This window comes from Solanum stenotomum, chromosome 3 (assembly GCF_019186545.1).
Source record: "Solanum stenotomum isolate F172 chromosome 3, ASM1918654v1, whole genome shotgun sequence".
NCBI classification, from domain to species: Eukaryota; Viridiplantae; Streptophyta; class Magnoliopsida; order Solanales; family Solanaceae; genus Solanum; species Solanum stenotomum.
The window spans coordinates 3,116,567-3,135,007 of record NC_064284.1 but is presented as its reverse complement, the minus strand read 5'-3'; the positions used below and the strand labels follow the sequence as shown (position 1 = coordinate 3,135,007).

The following is an 18,441-nucleotide window of genomic DNA, read 5'->3' as shown; positions in this document are numbered from 1 at the left end:
AACTCGTAAAGGTTGATTTCGACCAAAAAAAAGGAAAAGTTTTCTATTAGTTTCATCCTTAATAAATAGACTTATTAATTGTTGCTTACTCATTTAATTAAGATCTATTAGTTTTTGTGGCGTGTCTACTAAGAATGATAAATCAAGGATTACAATCACATTTTTATATTAGTTTTACCTTTTCATATTCGATATAAGATGTGATTTATTCGTTAATAAAGATTAGTTTACCCCAAATAGCTTTAATCTTATGTATGAACGAAAATGTAAATGTATATTTTCCTATTGATCTCCCAAAGCAATATGAATTAAAAAAAAAAAAGTCTACATAGTTTTACATTTATGTGTCAGAAATCATATTTAGTAAAATAATCGCCCCCTTTAACGATTGAAATTGATTGCGGTCAGTCTCGCTACCTCTTTAGTTGACGTCCCCTAGTTGCTCATTCGTAATTACTATCACAAGAAAATCGTCCTTATTTCTAAAGGGGCTTATGCACTCCACGACTTTCTTATGTTATCGGGTCTCGAAGACTGAATTAATTAGGTGTCAACCCTAGTCAGCGAGCTTAAAAACTTTCTCCTTTCTCCCATGCTTTCGAATCACCCTGAATGAAGAGTAGACGAACAAAATGCAAAACATATCATAAATATAAAGGCTTATTTAATTATGAAGGTTTTACGAAAAAACATTTTTGGAGATTTTTGTGAGTGCCACCCTCAAAAAGGATTGCTTTTATAGGTAAAGATTTATTAATAATTGACAATATTTTTGGAGATTTTTGTGAGTGCCACCTTCAAAAAGGATTGCTTTTATAGGTAAAGAGTTATTAATAATTGACACTCCATTGATTGAGATATAAAACAAATAATCTTTGATTAGAAACAAAACAAAAAGTTACAAAATGCGATTTTTGGTCAATTTATGTATGAAGTATGCTATCCTTTAACACGTTTTATGATTACGTTACCGTTGATTATAAAATAGCAATACAAATTTAACATAAAATATGTAATTAATTTATGGAACAATAAAAATTTATGATAAATATAAATGTGTACAAGCAAAAAATTCAAAAGTATGTATTTAAATTAATTAAAAGTTAAATATGTCTAGTCAAATACAACAAAAACTAAATTTATTGAATTTCCAAATTTCTACAATAAAAAATAAAAAACACTAGAATGTAATCAAAGAGAGATTTTTTTTTTTTAAAAAAAATAATTAAAAAGGTATTTTAAAATACACCAACCTCGTACCCTTGACCTAGTGGTCAAGAGAGAACTCTTCAACAGTGAACTACTGTGTCAAAAAGGCCCGTGTTAATTTATCAACAAATAAAATTATTTATATTTACTAAAAACATAAAATGGACACCAATAATATTTTATTACTTAAAAGTAAAGTCAAAAACATTTCAACAACCTATGATTATATTACAGTTAATTATAAAATAACAGTATAAATTTAGCATAACACATAGAAGTGTGCAAAAATCGAACGATCGATAAATCGAAAAAAAAAATGTTATTGATTTATTGCTATTGGATTATTGGGGTAAATAATTTTTTAATAGTTTTATTTTAAAAATTTATCGAGTTATCAGTTCGATAATGATTTTTAATGTTGAGTTATTGGGTAAATCGATAACCCATTAAAACTGTAGTAATTTACTACTTTTACCTGTACATAAATATTAAATAGTAATCTCAATACCTCATGAGTTATTTTCTTTGGCCTTTAGCCTTCAATTCACACTTCACAAAGTCTTTGAGTTCACAACTTCACATTATATAAAACGTCAAAACCTAAAGTAAGAATCTTATTCCTCTTAATTTATGTTTGTGTTACACTTGTATAGTTCTTTTCATGTTAGTTATTATTGTTTCTATTTTATGAGCTTTTGTATAGTTACGTTATTGTCTTGTTGCTTCAAATTTGTTAGAGAAGTCATATTTTTTGTTTTATAAGCATTTTCTTATTGCTTAAACCAAAAACTAAACCGTTAAGGACCAAAATCGATAAACAAAAATTCTATAAAAAATATCTTATTGATTTGGTTATTGGTTAAGCATATTTAAAAAAATCAAAAACTGATAAACCAAACCTGATAATCTATAAAATCGAACTGAACCGACTGATGCACACCCCTAACACATGTAATTAAGTTATGAAACAATTGAATTTATGATGAATATAAATGTTTACAAGCAAAAAATTCAAAAGTATGAATTTAAACTAATTGAAAATTATTTATGCTTAGTCAAATACAATAAAAACTAAATTAATGAGTTTCCAGTTTGTACAATAAAAAACAAAGAGAAAATATTTTTTTAGAAAAATTAAAAAAAGGTATTTTATAGAATACCTACCTTGTTGGTGTTCGAGAGATATCAATCTTGAACCCCTGACTTAGTGGTTACGAGAAAACTCCTCAACTAATAAACCACTATAACTAAGAAAGTCGGTGTTAATTTACCAATAAGTAAAATTATTTATATTTACTAAAAGCATAAAATGGGTCAGACCAACAATATTTTATTACTTAAAATAATGTCAAAAATGTTTTAATGACCCAAGTAAATAGGCCTATAAATATTTTGGTCTTCATATTTCAACAGAATTTCAATGCTTCACCTAATTTCGTCAAAGGTTTAGAAAGTAGATTAAAAAGAGTTACCGTCCTCTGGGGCGGCTCAACGTAATAGGAGGCCTAAAGCGAAATCTTAATTAGAGGCCTAAAATCTAAATAAACTTCACATGCATTTATTTAAAATTTATTTTTCTTACATTTTTAAATGCAAAGTATTACCTAATTTTTTTTTTATATATATAAATGATTTATTCGATTTCTTTTTCAATTATTAGTTTTAAATAAGATTTTATTAATTCAACATTGAAAAATATTATTTTACTCGGGCAATCATTATATGAATTGTTAACATAGTTCTACAAGTAATAAGTTGACAAATTTCAAATAAATATAAGAGTTAGAACCATAGCTTTGATGAAGTTGATAATTTGATTACCCCACATTTTACTATGGTTGTTGTAATGCTTGAAAATCTAAAAAGAAATGGAAAAAGAATTTACAATTCAATTTGTTCAATACTTTTTGACTATTAATTGATATTTTTGACAGAATATTACTCTAACTGATCAACAATTTAAAGAAGAGAGTGTAAAAGGAGTTAAAAAGAAAATAATGTGAGTATTAGTAGAAAGAGTGTAAGAAAATAAAACAATACTTTCTTGATCTTTTCTATTTGAATTGGGTTGAAGAGAATAAAATAATAATTTTAAATATATACTTTTTATCATAAATAATTAATGTTTTTCTTTAAAAAATTAACACATAATTTATTCTTGATAAAAAATTGAGGCCCCCTAAAATTGGGGGCCTAAGGCCAATGCCTTATTTTTGTATACATAGAGCCGGCCTCGGTCCTCATTATTTGACATAATGAAAAGAGTACGTAAATGTTTCTTTTCTAATTTATTTTTTGTTTTTCTTGCTATTATGCAATGGAGATTCTTAGGTCTAATTCTTATGGCAGGGACACTAGGTTTGAGTGAGCTATAAATAAAACCTAATTGTAATTTTAATGTGTTATCATTTATAGTATATGTGTTTCAGTTATCTCTGAATGTTCTATATTACTTTTCTTATTAGTTGCCATTATTTCTCTCTGTTATTTTTCTTTTTTTTGTAACTATTTAGATTTGCTATAATTGAGTTGCATGAGAATTCTTTGAAGACAAACTTTCTATCTTTATGAAATAGTCTACACTCATAGACTGTTGTTTTTTAATTGATTTTTGACTCCACATGAGAAACTCTTTATCGTAGCCAAGATTTTATATATATATATTATATTCTCTATACCTGTTAATAGTTTGATTTCAACCAAAAAAGGAATAGAAGATAAAGAAAAAGACAATTGATCATGATATGGTAGTTGATAGTTCCAATTGTGAGATTATTAAGGTTTTAATTAATTTCATCAAAGAAAGCAAATTTGTTTGATTTGGTCACGTGTGGTCTAATTGTATATATTTAGACTTATTAATTGCTGCTTACTCATTTCATAATTGCTTTTTTTTAATGTTTAATTAAGGTCTATTACTCTTTGTGGCGTGTCCACTGATAATGATAAAGCAAAGTGTTATTCACATTTTTGTATTTTTTGCCTTTTCGTAGTCAGTTAAAGACGTGATTTATTTGTTAATTAAGCTTAGTTTACCCCAAAAGCATGCAGGTTTAAATAATCCTTTGTAAACGTCGAAATAAATCAAATAGATTTAAGAAAATACACAATTCTCTTAAAATCAAGTGGCATAATAATAGCGTATCTACTTCCATTTCAAAATATTTTTCGTGTTTTCTATTTCTTATAAAGAAAACATTTTTAATTAGGAAAGTACCTTTATTTATAATTTCTCTTTATTAAATATTTACTTTATTTATTTATCATAATTCAAAAATCAATAAGGGAAAAATAATTAAAAAGTTAGTCTTACTTCAAACTTATAAATTAATAAAATATATCCACGTGGCAGAGTGTGTCAAAAAATTAATATCCACGTGGTAGAGTGTGTTAGTTTTTATTTTATTTAATTTGGAGTGAGTCAATTTTGGCACACGAAAAGAAGTTCAAATGAAAAGAAGTGAGTCAACGGTATTTATCTTTAAAATCTAAATGCAGGAACCTTGCTACCTTAGTAAACAAAAAAAAAATAGCAAAATTAAATTGGGAGGTGACCTAATTACTAATATACGATTTGTTCTCCAATAATTTGGCCAGCTACCACTTTGCATATTAGTGCCCTTATTATGCCACTTATGTTTTGACCATAATTTTAATGTCTATCCTTTATTTCATCAAATGTTTAGCGACGGATAAAATTTATAACTAGATAATAAAATTTACTGTTATTTCTTTTTAGCGATGATTAACTTTGAATTATCGTCAAGCAATACAATTTTATTTTGGTTGTAGAAATAGTAATGGGAAGAGAAAAACGAGGAACAAAAAGTTTTAAAAGTATAAAATAATGAGGAAGAGTCAAATTTGACTAGACCTATGCGAATGGATCGAATATGTCCAAAAAATAAGGGCAAATTTAATTATTCTTGCATAGTTTAGAGGCAAATATGACCTTAACTAATAATAACGAGTGTATATTTGACCCTAATTATTAATGAAAGATAAATTTGTTCCGTTTTACATAAGTTTAGAGATAGATTTGATCCTTTTCTCTTTTCAACATGTTCAATAATTTAGCTTATGTTTTAAAGTTTCTTTTCTGTATTCAGTTATAAATATTGTCATATAAAAGAAACGAAAAAGCTAGCTCTACTTAAGGGGAAGTGCAAAGTGTGTCACCATATATAATATATGTATCGTGTGGAGTAAAACAAGAGGTAGATATTGCTTCAAGTGCTCCATCATTTTGTTTAAAAATATTTACTGATGTCTTGTCCAAATTGCCTAGCTAAGAGAATAAAAGCATCGAACAATTTGGTTAATCTTAATTCTCAACATTATGTGGCTCATATTTCACAACCTGGATCATTTGAATGCTTGCACAATCAGCCACTTGTCAAATACCACTAATGTTTTTTTGGGGTTTTATTCCATTTGTAGATAAGGAACAAACTTGAGAACCAAAACTTGGAAAACATCAAATCTAAAACTAGAATGTTATTTAATACTTTGCTCATGCCAATATAAAAGTGCTATGATATTAGTTAATTAACCAATCATATGTCGAAACATCTTGTTGCCCATGTAGTAAATGGAGGCAATTGATCGTGAGTCATTCCACTTGAGAGTCAATTAACTGAATTTTAGTAGCTCATTATCTGATTCACTATTTGAATTTTTACTTTATTAATGAGAATTTTTTACTTCAGTAATTAATACAACCAAACAACCTCTAGTTAATAATTTTACTAAGGTTTATTCAGATTTTTAGCTTCTCTTATTTTATTTTTGATAAATAGATAAGCACAAAACTAAAGATATATTAATTGGGGTGACAAACCATTATCAATTACCCATGACATCAAGTGGAACATTACTACGGCAAGCATAACCATTAATTCCCGTTTCCCACCTAAGATTTTCTATGTTGAAAAGATAATCGTAGTCCTTACTATTTGGATGTACATATTATAAATTTTGCTTGTGAGTAGCATGTAAACTATATTAAAGAGGTAAATCATATTAGAAAAGCATCGTGTGATAAATTTAATTAAAAAGATATGCAAAAGATTTTGAAGATGTTAATTATTGAGAGATCATATGCTCAATCAACTCGATCACTTGTGTACCATATAATTGGAAAAAGAGTAATATTAATTAAGAAAGAGATTTATGGTGGGACCAAACTACTTTGGAACCCCAAATTACAAGTTGCGATGTTGATTAAGAAATACTCATTTAGAAGACTTCATTCATTATTCATTAGTAACTCATTTTGGAGTTGACTCAACTAACACCAAAACTTGCCTTTTATTCAAACGTCTTTTGAGCCTCTTTGAATATATATCCACATTTCACACACATTACCAATTACTCATTTGGCCAAAATACACGTTTCGTTTTTTCTAAATTTTAATAATTCAAAACTATATAAAAAAATAGTATAAACAGAAGTTTTTTTCCATATAAGTACGATAAATATATATAATTAATATTAATCAAAATTTATATAAATTGACTCTTAAGAAACAAAACAGGAAAAGTGTTTTTTTGGGACGAGAGGAGAACAAAAAAATAAAAAAGAGAAGTGGTCCAATGGATATTCACTAATAAAATTATATTTATTGATAAGTACTCTCCAGAAATAATTAATAGTACCAAGTAGTTCTTTAATTATAAAGTAATAGAAATTTTATTTATTAGCTAGCTTTAATTTCCTCCAATGAGTTAATTCACGTATTTCTTCCAAATTTTAAGTAATTAATATTTCGAGTTGAATATTAAACTTAAATGTAAAGCATAATTTTAATTACAAGATCAAAGAGAGATTATGAGATTTGTTTGGTCAAGATGCATCACCCAAATAAACACGCACTACACATGTATATAATAACCATTAAGCAATAATTGATGGATTCTTATTATTCTTTTAATTTAATTCCTATTTAGAATTTTATTTTATTTTTTAAAAAGGGCATTGACTTCAAAACTATATAGGATAAATTTCATAACGATTCACTTACCTTAATAAGATAACTAGTTGAAAAAGAAATACTGGAAACAAACTTTTTTGGTTAGAAAATTATCTGATCAGGGGTGTGTTTGGTACGAAGGAAAATGTCTTCTATGAAATATTTTTTTAAATTTGAAATATTTTTCACAAATATTTTTTAAAGAAAATTTTTTTCGGACAGGGTGTAGGAGTGAGGGGTGACATAAAAAATGATTATTTTTAAATTTTAAAATATTTTTTTAAAAAAAACTTTTAAAAAATTAAAATATTTTTAACAATTTTTTTTATTAAAAAAATTGACTTTGGTGGGGAAGCGGTCAAGGTATAGGGTGGGATAAAAATGAAATTTTAAATATTGGAAATATTTTTCCAAAACAACCTTTTTTTGTAGGGGGGGGGGGGGGGGGGGGGGGGGGGGGGGGGGGGGGGGGGGGGGAAAAAAAAATCTTAAAATTTTAAATATTTTTCAATTTTTATTTTTATTTTTCAATTTTTTTTGTTTGGGGTGAGGGGGTGGGGAACTTGTTTGGGGGTTGGATGCTTAGTTTGAAGGTAGGAGTAAAAAATATTTGAAAAAAAATAATAAGAAAATTTTTAAAAAATAAAAATTATTTTGGATGGAGGGTCGGGTATGGGGTAGGGTGAGAAAAAAAATATTGAAGGATGAAGTAGAGTTTTGAAAAATGAGAAAAATATTTAAACCAAACATCAAAAAATTGAAATTTTCGTTATAAAATATTTTCTTTTGTACCAAACACACCTCAAGTCATTGCATTTTTCTTAATGTTTTAAAGAGTAAATATACTAATATCTAAATCATTTGGTTAAATTAGTGTTCTTAACAAGCTTATAATCAAATTTAATACTCCCTCAGTCCAAATTTACAAATATCTTAGTTTGACATACACACATTTTTAAAAAGCATTACTCATAAATAGGAAAATCAATAAATAACCTTCCTAAATGCTAAACTAAAGTGTTCTATTTTAATTGTTTTTATTAGAATACTAATTATTCACCTCCTCAATAATTATGAAAGCGCCAAATTTAAATTATGAGAGAAAAAATTAAAAAATTACTCCATCTACGACTTTTATATTCAAAGGAAACCCACTTGTGCACACAATTAAGAAATTTCCAAAAATAAATTAAAACCAAAATCAATCATAATCCCAAAGTCAAATTTCTTATTACCGGCTATTTTCGGTTACCCACCTTTGCTCTCCCTTTGTTATAAATACCCCTCACATTCATTTCAACCTCTTTCACCAGTTGCTCGAAAACCAAAAAATAACAGAGAAAAAAGAAAACAAAATGGTTCTCCTAACACCACCACGAACTCCGGCCCGAGCTGCAACGGCGATAGCCGGCTCATCGAAGCGGCTTATGGTGAATTTCATCGGTTCGATGTCTTTGTTAGCTTTGTGGTTAAAGAAAGCAAGCCGAGGAATTAAAACTCAAAAACTCGGGAGCGATTCGCCCAAATCGCCGCTAGCGAGGCCGAAGAAGTTCCTCGCGACGATTAGTAACAAAGCGATTAATCTGAGGCATAAGAAGAAGGCAGAAGGAGAGCTTGTTGATGAGGATTTCGGCGATGGAGGGCTTTGGCAGAGGGGGATTTTGATGGGAGATAAATGTCAGCCGTTGGATTTCTCCGGCGTGATTTATTACGATAGCGAAGGGAATCGATTGCAGGAGGTTCCGATGAGATCGCCGAGGGCGAGTCCGATGCCGAGTTATCTTAATTACGCTTCACCCAAAGTGAATTAGAGAGAGAAAGTATCAGTTAGTTGATGCTCTGTTTTTAGGCATGTAGTTTTTGTTGGTCAGTTTTCTCTCTGTTTACAGCTTATACTTTTTTTAATTGTGGTTATTATGTTTGTTTGGTTTGGGTTAATTACAAAAGAGATGGCGGATATGTGAATTAGCTGTCCTAATTTTCTATTAATCTGGTGAAAATACTGTATAAAAAGGTTTTGAATTTGGTGGAATAAACTGAATTTGGGCTATTATATGCTTCAGTGGGATGTTAATCCAAGTTGCTATCAATTTGCAAATTCTTGTTCATCCCGGTTTTAACCCCCACTGTGTAAGCGCACCGGATAGTAACAGCCTGCAAACCACATAGCCTTTAAACCATAGGAGATCGATCCCAGGTTACGATAATATAAGTTAAAATTATACATACCACTCAAGAGTTTTTGGCCAAAAACATCCGTTAACTATACCTAAAACTTAATGTACATCCTTCAACTAATTTATTGAACAAAAATCATCCTTAATGTATTCAAAACTTAAGCAAGTTTCATCGTTTGTGAAAAAACGTTAACATACCCATCTACGTGCAAGTCACATGACTCTTAACACCCCAAATATCAAGTTCCTCAAACCAGCCACAATTCAATTTCTTTGTTCTGCTAAAAAAAATTAAAGTTATTCCAAGTTAGCTTTTGTATGTGTCAATTTTGCTGAGTCTATATGAACAATAAAAGAAAGGAAAAAAACAACAAAGCTAGGACGAGTCTTCTTCTGTGTAATGGTTGGACTGTGATTATATTTGATTTGGGTATTGATTTTGGGAAGGAAGAAAGGCTTGAAACTAATTTAAAATAGGGGCGCAATGAAATTTGTTGATGTTCTGGTAATAAAAATCTTTAACAACAATTTAAGAAAAAATGATTGGGTCTTGTGAAAATGGAGAGAGAGAACAATAAGAGCATATTCATGTCGAAGAAAATACTTTAAAAAATAAAAATATGCAAGCACAACAAATAAATGAAAGGTCTTTGAATTACATCCGTAAGAAAGTTACCACAAATAATTATGGAAAATAAATCATGATGGCAGCAAAATATCCAATATTGAGCTTCATTGTACAAATCAACTTATATTACGATTTTTATTAAGCTGGAGAATCCTAAATTTTATTCCTGGCAAACTTTATCGGTAAAAAATTAACTCAGAAAAGCTTCAGCTTTGAGAAGAAGAACATTATACAACTACTGGACTCACCACTCAACATCTTCCTTTTTTCCAACTATTTAATGATTTCGATACCTAAAAGAAATATAGAAAAAGCTATAGCTTTGTTTATCTACGAACACGAACACTATTTTATTCAAATCAAATAAGCTATAGTTTTCAATAGTAGAACTTGTTCCAGATCAAAAGGCCATAATATCAAGCCTCCAAAATTTTATATTAATACTAATATTATATTAAAGTTAAAGGCTTTAAACGTCGATACTTGGTGATTAAATCGTTGAAAATACTTCAGGGCAGATACGAACATCATCAAAGGTTTTGATTCCCTTTCAAAGCCCACCTATACATTATCAATTGCAATAATTAATATAAATTAACTATATAAAAATCAAAGAGACAATGTCAAAAAATTTAATTTCTCTTGATTAAGATGTTTTCACAGAATTAAAGTTTTTTTTAAAGCAATCAGCCGCAATAGTAGTACGCGGGCATGAACTCAGTCATCTCCTAATTCTTTTGTTTAACGAATAATTGTGATTAAGTTAGTGATCTGGTCAACTTAATTAACTTCTTGTATTGTATAATAGAAATGGGCTAGTATGAAATAAGATAATAAGAAAGTGACACTTTCTCATGCCAATTTCAGTGTATGATTAAATTGTAGTTGGAATTGAAGAATTCAACTTTTGTTTTAAATTCTTTTTTTTTTTTAATTCCTAGTTGGACAAAGCTTTGCATCATAATTATGGTCTACGGGGAACACTAGTCTCACATACAATTTGAACCACTCAATATCCAATTTCATTTCTGAAATGATAAATACTTTTTGATTCTTAATTGAAGATATCGATTTGTCACTTAAGCCCCAAAATAAGCATCGGACACGATTTTTTTATTTTTTTAAAAAATGACATGAGATCAATCTCTCTAGTCAGGCTTACACAAAGTACCAATAGGCTAGGCATGAGTCATATGACTTGGTCCAATTACATTTTTTTTTCATCTTCCTTGTTTTTTTTTCTTAAAAGAAGAAAAATGGAAGGTCAAAAGTCAATTAATGTCTCGTAAATTATTTTGTCTTCCAAGTCCGAACTTACTATTAAGCTATATTGATAATTTCTACATATTCCAAAGAATGAGATCTATTTTTTCTTTTTTTTGCCCAAACATTTTAGTAATTGGTCTGTCATTTCGTATCCATAGCTCAAACGTGAAAAAAAGACACTTGAATTAGGTGGAAATTATTGCTAGTCCTCTTATCTCATATAGTATCTCATAAATTTTGTATCTGCCACGCGTTACTATCTCCTTCATCTATATTTTATATATATGAAAATTTGTGGCAAGAAAAAGGACTAGAGTGTATACGTGTAATATATGAAAATTGTGACATTGTTGATGAGCTTGAGCACATTATTGAGTGCAACAAATAATTGAGCAAAAAAAAAACATGATGGTGCCCTTTTGTCCCGGTTACAACATTATCATCATTTTTATCCTCTTGTTATGCCTATTGAGGGCCCAATTAAATTCCATATAAAAGAAATTAAAATCCTCAAATAAACATCACTACATTCTATGTAAATCAGAACACTACAACAGTCCGATTTTATATTTATATAATTCAAAAAAATAAAAAAACTCAAGAGGAAATTAACCCGGTTCAAACAAAACTTATAGAAACGGCTCGATTGAGCTCAAGCACCAGGAGCTGCATCCTTCACTTTATTATGAAGGTACCCGCCGTATTCCCTAGCGTAATCCTTCACATGGCTAGCCGTATCAGCAATTCGGCTTCTGGCGTAATCAACCCGGTCCGAACCGGGCGGGTGTAATCCCCTAATGTATCTATATAACCAAGAGAGAGACGCCAGCGTGGCAACCCCAAATCCACAAACAGATAAAAATCCGGCAATGGCAATAAACAGAACAGTACCCACAGGGACCCAAATTGGGCTCGAGATTAGAACCAAAGGGGTGAAGAAGATTAAACCTAAAATAATTGCGGTAAGTGTGAGTCCGGTGAGAAGGAGTAAGATTCCGCCGGAGATAATTAGGGTTAGAAATCCGACGAGTTGGGTGGAATTAGGGACGTGTTCTTGCAATTTGCGGAGGAATGAAGGGGTAGTCATGTTGCTGTTGAAGCCGGAGGAACGAGTTGGTGGCCTTTGTTGACGGCCGTAGTTGGGTTGTTGATCGGCCATTTTTGTTGCAGAGAAAGAAAAGAGTGTATGAATGTTGGGGAAGAGAGAGTGAGAGTGAAATAGAGGAGAGTAAAGGGAGAAAAAGATGGGGTGATGTGACACGTGTGAGGAGGTGGAGTGCATGCAAGAGAAACACGTGGGAGTTATGCTCCCAGATGTGCTTTGGCAGAATTGGACCTTTTCTACTTGGCTGATTTACATTTGGAATACTAATGGTTCATATTTTACTAACCTTTTACCATATGGTTGATTCTACAATAATAATATGTTTAAAATTTTGGTCGATTCCTTGTAGAGATTACGACCCTGAGTAAAAAGAAAAGGTAGGATGAATCGAAAAATCAAACTATATCATACTATTAATTAAATCAAAGGGAAATATCATATATAGCATTCTTTTGGGTGGTTCAGTGATTTAAAGCTTGAGACTTTCATATGGAAGGAGAAAAAAGAAAAAGGGAGTATCATATATAGCTTGTCAGCACATCTGTTTCAGTAACATTTTCACTCCTTGTCCTTTTTGGCATTCTAGAACAATAGGATTATAACAAGCAAGATTTTTATGCATCATGATTCAACCAATTAGTATAATTTTTTATTTTTTTTGATGTTACCGGGACTTAAAGAAGAAAAAAAAGCCTTGAAGACACAAGCTCTATATTTCCTAAGAAAATAAATTCATTGTCTACTTTTCTCTATCAAAACCTGTACACTAAGCAGTAAACATATGATGCATCTACATAAATATAATACATACAACAAAACATGGACCTTCAGTTTCATCAATAAAAATTCTATCATGATTTTTGTTTCTTGTCGGAACCTGCCATTGAACTTTCAGCTGCTAGTTCCATTAACCTCTCATAATCAATTTCAGTTGATTTATACTTCAACTTGAGTCCACTTTGCATCCATGACTTTACACAATGCAAAGCTTGAGTGCTCTCATAGGGCGTTAAGAACCTTTGCTTATCTATCTCATCACCTTTGCTGCAGAAAAGGTCTTCAGGCGCCAAAGCAGTTGGTTGTGCAGCCAAAAAGTCTCGAGCCATGGATGATAACCGTGGGTAACGTGCATTATTTACCTTCCACCATTCCAAGACATCTGTTTGTATAGGAGCAGGAGGTTCTGATAAATATTGGGTGAGCTCATCTGTGGCGGAGGACATGCTTGCCTTGCGTTTCTTACGAGCAATTTCCTCTGCAAAAGAAACACTTCCTCCATCTTCGAGCTCATGTGCAGCATAAGACCCAGAGATAGAAGGAAAATGACTGGTGGAATAGTTTCTTATAAAATGGCTTCTGGCTTCCTCCAAGTGATTCTCCGAATTGAGACTTTCAGGAATGAGCTCGACTTTTATTCTTGGATCAAGAATAGCAGTCATATATGTGAAGGAGTTGCACATCTGGTCATTGTAGCTTCGAGCTTTCGTAGCCATTTCATCAGCAGCACTTTTCAGCCAGTCAGGGCTGTGTCGAGAGTCTCTACAGGCTGCAATTGTTTCAGAAATATGATCCATGAAAAAAAGAACCAAACCAATTGTTAGTACTTTGTTTGTACATATGTCATTGATGGTTTTATAGAAAGGTTCTAAAAATGCATGCATGATATTCACAGCATTCTTCTCCGCGTTGTTGAGGAGCACCCTACTGCCTAGTAGTTCATCATACTTCCGGATGATAGTTTCCAATGATTTACCTGCCTAAATTTAAAAAAAATATATAATTAAATTCATCACTCATTTGTAGATTAAATGTAAAGCAAAACCATTTTTTAAAAATCCATTCTTGTGTTTCCTCCTTATGATGTTGTCCACTTCCATGTATAAGTAGCAAGAAACAACAACTCATAACTCAATAATGTTGGCGTATCTATGTTTCCTTTGTCCAATCTAGTAGAGTCTAAGCATTTTGAGTGCAAATATTTTGAACTTTTTACTTCGATAATTATCAAAGATTCTCTTTTTTAATATGGTAAACCTTGTACCCCAATTCCGCTATTCAGAAGCTCAACAGTGGCTGAAAGTGGAGGGTCATTGACACTAATCAAAGTTTTATCTCTAAAAAGACATACTTATCAACTTCCCATTTCAAGCTGAACATGTATAAACCAACTGTTGCTAAGCATAGATTAGAGATTGTTAATCAAGTATAGTCATGAGATCAGAGAAGAGTATAAAATTCATTATCATAATACATTCAACACAATCAAAGGCAAACTAATTATACACGTATTATAAAGATTGAAGAACTTCACTATAAAAATATGACAGTTTAAGACAATCAGAGTGAGCTTTGAACTGTACTGATCCAACATCACAGTAAACTTATACAAGTCAGATATGTGTGTTTGCCTTGTTCTTAAATATTTTTATGAGAAGCTAGCAGCATGATATTTATAAACATATCGGGAAAGAAAGATACCTTTCGTGCAATGTCAAGCATCTGGTAATTGCCACTCCAACGAGGTGAGGCATCAAGAGGGAATTTCCAAGTTCCTTCTTGATAAGCATTGCAGCATTGGAGAAAATCCTGAGAGATCTCAAAGGATGTGTTCATCTTTAGAACAAATTCTCTTATTTTAGAAATTATCGACTTTGTTGAACTCAGTCCATCATTTATGACTGAATTCAAAGTATGAGCAGCACATGGGAGATAGTAGAAATGACTCATTTTCTGGCTATCCATATCTTCTTTGAGAGTATGGCACGCGTGCAGTGCAATCGGAGTATTATCATGTGTGCAACAGAGGACTCTATTCTCAATATTATAAATCTTAAGAACCTTCAACAAAGCATGAGAAACTTCAGCAGCCCCACAAGGAGAGGATATGTGACAAATATCAAGGAGCAACTTTTGGAAGGACCAATTTTCATCAATCCACAGGCATGTCACACTCATATAAAGTAGTTGCTCGTAAGATGTCCAGAAATCAAGAGTTATAGAGACTTTGCAAGAAATTTGGTCTACTATCACCCTTACATTTTCTTGCATACTTCTAAAAACTTCGCAAAGCACTGATTGGAACTTGTCTTCAGGCCAAAGTTTAACTGTTGGATTAAGAAATTTAAATGAATTCAAAAGCCAAGGCTCATCCAAAGTCGAAGGAGGAAGAGACGCGAGAATAAGCCACTTGACAAGCAACCAGTTCAAATGATCGAGCTCCAACTGAGGACCTTTGACATGAGGTTTAGGTTGAAGCTTCTTGACAACAATAACAGATTGTGGTGCAGGACTTGCAACATTTACTGTTATATCATATCCTGGATGACGATTGCTAAGATGTTTTCCCAAATTGCCTAGTAAAACGAATGAACAACATCAAGGTCTATAGATACTGCATAATATCCATTAATTTAAGCACTTGATTATCAATTCATTAATGTATGACCTATTTCACATGAAAATTAAGCATTAATCGGGGAAAAAGGTTTAAACGTACCGGTGGCTGTTGCAATTGAATAAGTCTGTCCACAAAATTTACATTTTCTAGTTTTCCCATCCGGTGCTGTTTCAAAATACTTGAGATACACTGATGTGAGGGCCTTTTTCCTTAGTTTTGTTGTAGGATCTTTCTCTGAAGATCCCGGCCCGATATCTATAGGTTCTACATTAAGGATTGTACTTGGAGCTTCCACAACAGCAAGGGATTTGGATTCCATTTCTGTTACAGAAAAAAGATAATCAAAGAAGATGAATGCAATGAATTAAGTAGAGTGAAAAAAAGTACCTTTTAAGGTCTTATAACCAGTGTTGACATTCCAATCCATCGCGAACAAAATCAATAGCAAAACATACAAAATTAGTGTTGAAAATTTGAAATTCCAGTTGTTATCTCAGTGTTGAATATTGTTTCAGTAGAGATTTTAGTGAGAGAAACAGAAAGAGAGAGAGAAAATGTGAAGGAGGAGTGCAGAGGAAGAAATGGAGGGAAGGAATTAAGTTTGAAGTGGAGAAGGGGAAAGGGAAGCTGAGAGCCAGATAGGTTAGTGATGGAAGCCGATCTCAGATCCGACTGATACAGAACTTATGTGGAGACGAAGCTTCAGCCTTTAGTTTTGGTAGAGCCGTCACGCCAAACCCTTCTACCTTTTTTTTCTTTTTTTCTTTTTATACTTTCTATAAATTATTACTAACCCTTTCTATTTTGTTTCTACTCCAATTTAGTCCTAATTAATTTAATTAAGAAAATGAGATCTTGTTTGTCCTAACATACAATTTATGGTAATGAGAAATTATTACTTCACTTTTAGTTTAGAATCAAACATATAAATAACTTTTATTTCTAATTTATATAAATCATTTATTAATAAATAATGTTATTTTAACTTCTCAAATAAAACTATTATTATGATGTGAGTCTTTTTTCTTTTTTTTTTTGAGAGAATTATTGAAAATGTTCCTATATTTGGCACGAATTATTAGTTTCATCCTCAAATTATTGACAAGCTTTAAAACACTCATTTACTTGACTGACTAGACTTAAATACACTCTCAATCTTGTAACCTGAGTGACAGAGGCGTATCCAGGAGGGAGTCACCGGGTTCACGTGAACCCATGCTCCCCTCCTGAAATCATATATAGTAGTGTTATATTTTTAAAAAATATTTAAATATAGATATGTGAACCCACACTTGAAGTATTATTTCGTGCAATTATGTTGGGTGCACCTCTCTAAGTGAGGTTAGAAATTTGAATCTTTTAGTTATCTTGTTTTATTTTCCTTTTTAAAATTGGGTAATGTCTCTCTAAGTGGTTTGGATAGGTAAAAATAACTTTGGATCTATAATTTTAAAATTTTAATTATTTTTAATGATAAGAACCTAAATTTTAAATCAATCAAATTTATATCTTAGATCCAATTTTTTATAATAGTGCACCCATCATCTCAAAATCCTGGATACGCCTCTGCTGAGTGAAATACACACTAAATTCTCATCAAGTTTAGAGGTGTTTTCAACACTTTTTATTAAGAGTCACATGCTTCTATAAGAGTTTGAAATCACTTGTTATAACGTCATGTGTCACATCGGGGTGTATTGTTGGTGTATCTAAGTTTAGTAAGTCGAGTAGATGAGTATTTTCAAGGTTGTCAATAATTTGGGAACAAATTAATATTTCACACCAAGTTTAAGAGTGTTTTCAATAATTATCTCTTTTATTCAAAATAAATTTTATTTATAATAAAATAATGTTCGAGCTAGTTTGAAGTATAAAATAACTTTCTCCATTAAAATTTAAATATATCAAGAAATTGTCCAATGGTGTGCTATACAGCTGATTTGTGTAAACTTTTTTAACCATTTTTTTTTAAGAGTAGAGAAAAAATAAAAAAAAATGTGTGAAGTGATGCTATGTAGACAGCTCAAGCTGTGGAGACTTTCACTGAGTTGGTTGCATCAACTCGGGAGTCGGGACTCAGTTTTCTAGCCGCCATTTTTCATTTATTTTAGTTCTAATTTTTTTATTTAATTTGTTTCTCCAAACTCTATTTTAATTATTATAAAAAAGAATTAGTTAAAAAAAAATTATTATTTTACTAGCAAAGTAATTATGAATTATAGAATGTTTTAGAGTGTGAAAATTAAAAAAACCGTTTCTCAATTTTGTCTTCTTTATCAAATTTATCTTTAACTAGTAATAATATTATTTGTTTAATCCTTCCTTTCTGAGTTAACTTTTGAAATTATATTAAGTGCAAATAAAATATTTTACATCGTTAAACTAAAAACTTGTTAAAAAATGATGTTTATTTCTAATTATCAACTACTATGGGAAAGAATTATCCGATATCATTAAATTATAAGGTTTAGTAAACAATCGTGTTTTCGATTGCTTTGTTTTATTTTTCCAGCTCACTGATGCCATTTGTTTTGGTGGATTTAGAAATAAGGATATTTAAAGTATATCAAATTTAAACGAATAAAATAGCACAATAATTTATCAAAAAATAGAAAAGATTAAGTTCTGAAAAAACTGTCATTTGTAGTACTCATTGGCATGTCACTCACGGTCTCGTGGGCCTTTTG

The 18,441-nt window shown here is 30.8% G+C and overlaps 3 protein-coding genes across 3 annotated transcripts; 1 reads left to right on the top strand and 2 right to left on the bottom strand.

The window, feature by feature from the left end:
- The first annotated feature begins 8,494 nt into the window (after positions 1 to 8,494).
- Positions 8,495 to 9,231, top strand: LOC125860847 (uncharacterized). The gene has a single exon (XM_049540878.1). It carries the CDS (start codon positions 8,537 to 8,539, stop codon positions 8,990 to 8,992), a length of 456 nt encoding a protein of 151 aa, XP_049396835.1. The 5' UTR covers positions 8,495 to 8,536; the 3' UTR covers positions 8,993 to 9,231.
- A 2,327-nt stretch (positions 9,232 to 11,558) lies between these two features.
- LOC125859777 (oleosin G-like) lies at positions 11,559 to 12,598 on the bottom strand. The gene has a single exon (XM_049539590.1). The coding sequence runs from the start codon at positions 12,532 to 12,534 to the stop codon at positions 11,905 to 11,907; it is 630 nt and encodes a 209-aa protein (XP_049395547.1). The 5' UTR covers positions 12,535 to 12,598; the 3' UTR covers positions 11,559 to 11,904.
- Positions 12,599 to 13,062: 464 nt separating this feature from the next.
- Positions 13,063 to 16,503, bottom strand: LOC125860645 (zinc finger BED domain-containing protein RICESLEEPER 2). The gene is made up of 4 exons (XM_049540643.1): positions 16,142 to 16,503; positions 15,854 to 16,075; positions 14,836 to 15,710; positions 13,063 to 14,114 (listed from the first exon to the last, which is right to left on the bottom strand). The coding sequence occupies exons 1-4, from the start codon at positions 16,179 to 16,181 to the stop codon at positions 13,209 to 13,211; spliced, it is 2,043 nt and encodes a 680-aa protein (XP_049396600.1). The 5' UTR covers positions 16,182 to 16,503; the 3' UTR covers positions 13,063 to 13,208.
- Between the last annotated feature and the right edge of the window lie 1,938 nt (positions 16,504 to 18,441).

Excerpts from the sequence above, each read along its gene's own strand:
- LOC125860847 (XM_049540878.1), top strand. The coding sequence starts at position 8,537 with ATGGTTCTCCTAACACCACCACGAACTCCGGCCCGAGCTGCAACGGCG.
- LOC125859777 (XM_049539590.1), bottom strand. The coding sequence starts at position 12,534 with ATGCACTCCACCTCCTCACACGTGTCACATCACCCCATCTTTTTCTCC.
- LOC125860645 (XM_049540643.1), bottom strand. The coding sequence starts at position 16,181 with ATGGATTGGAATGTCAACACTGGTTATAAGACCTTAAAAG. Across the intron at positions 15,711-15,853 it reads TTCAATTGCAACAGCCACCG|GCAATTTGGGAAAACATCTT; the intron begins GTACGTTTAAAC and ends TCGTTTTACTAG. Across the intron at positions 14,115-14,835 it reads TGCTTGACATTGCACGAAAG|GCAGGTAAATCATTGGAAAC; the intron begins GTATCTTTCTTT and ends TTTTAAATTTAG.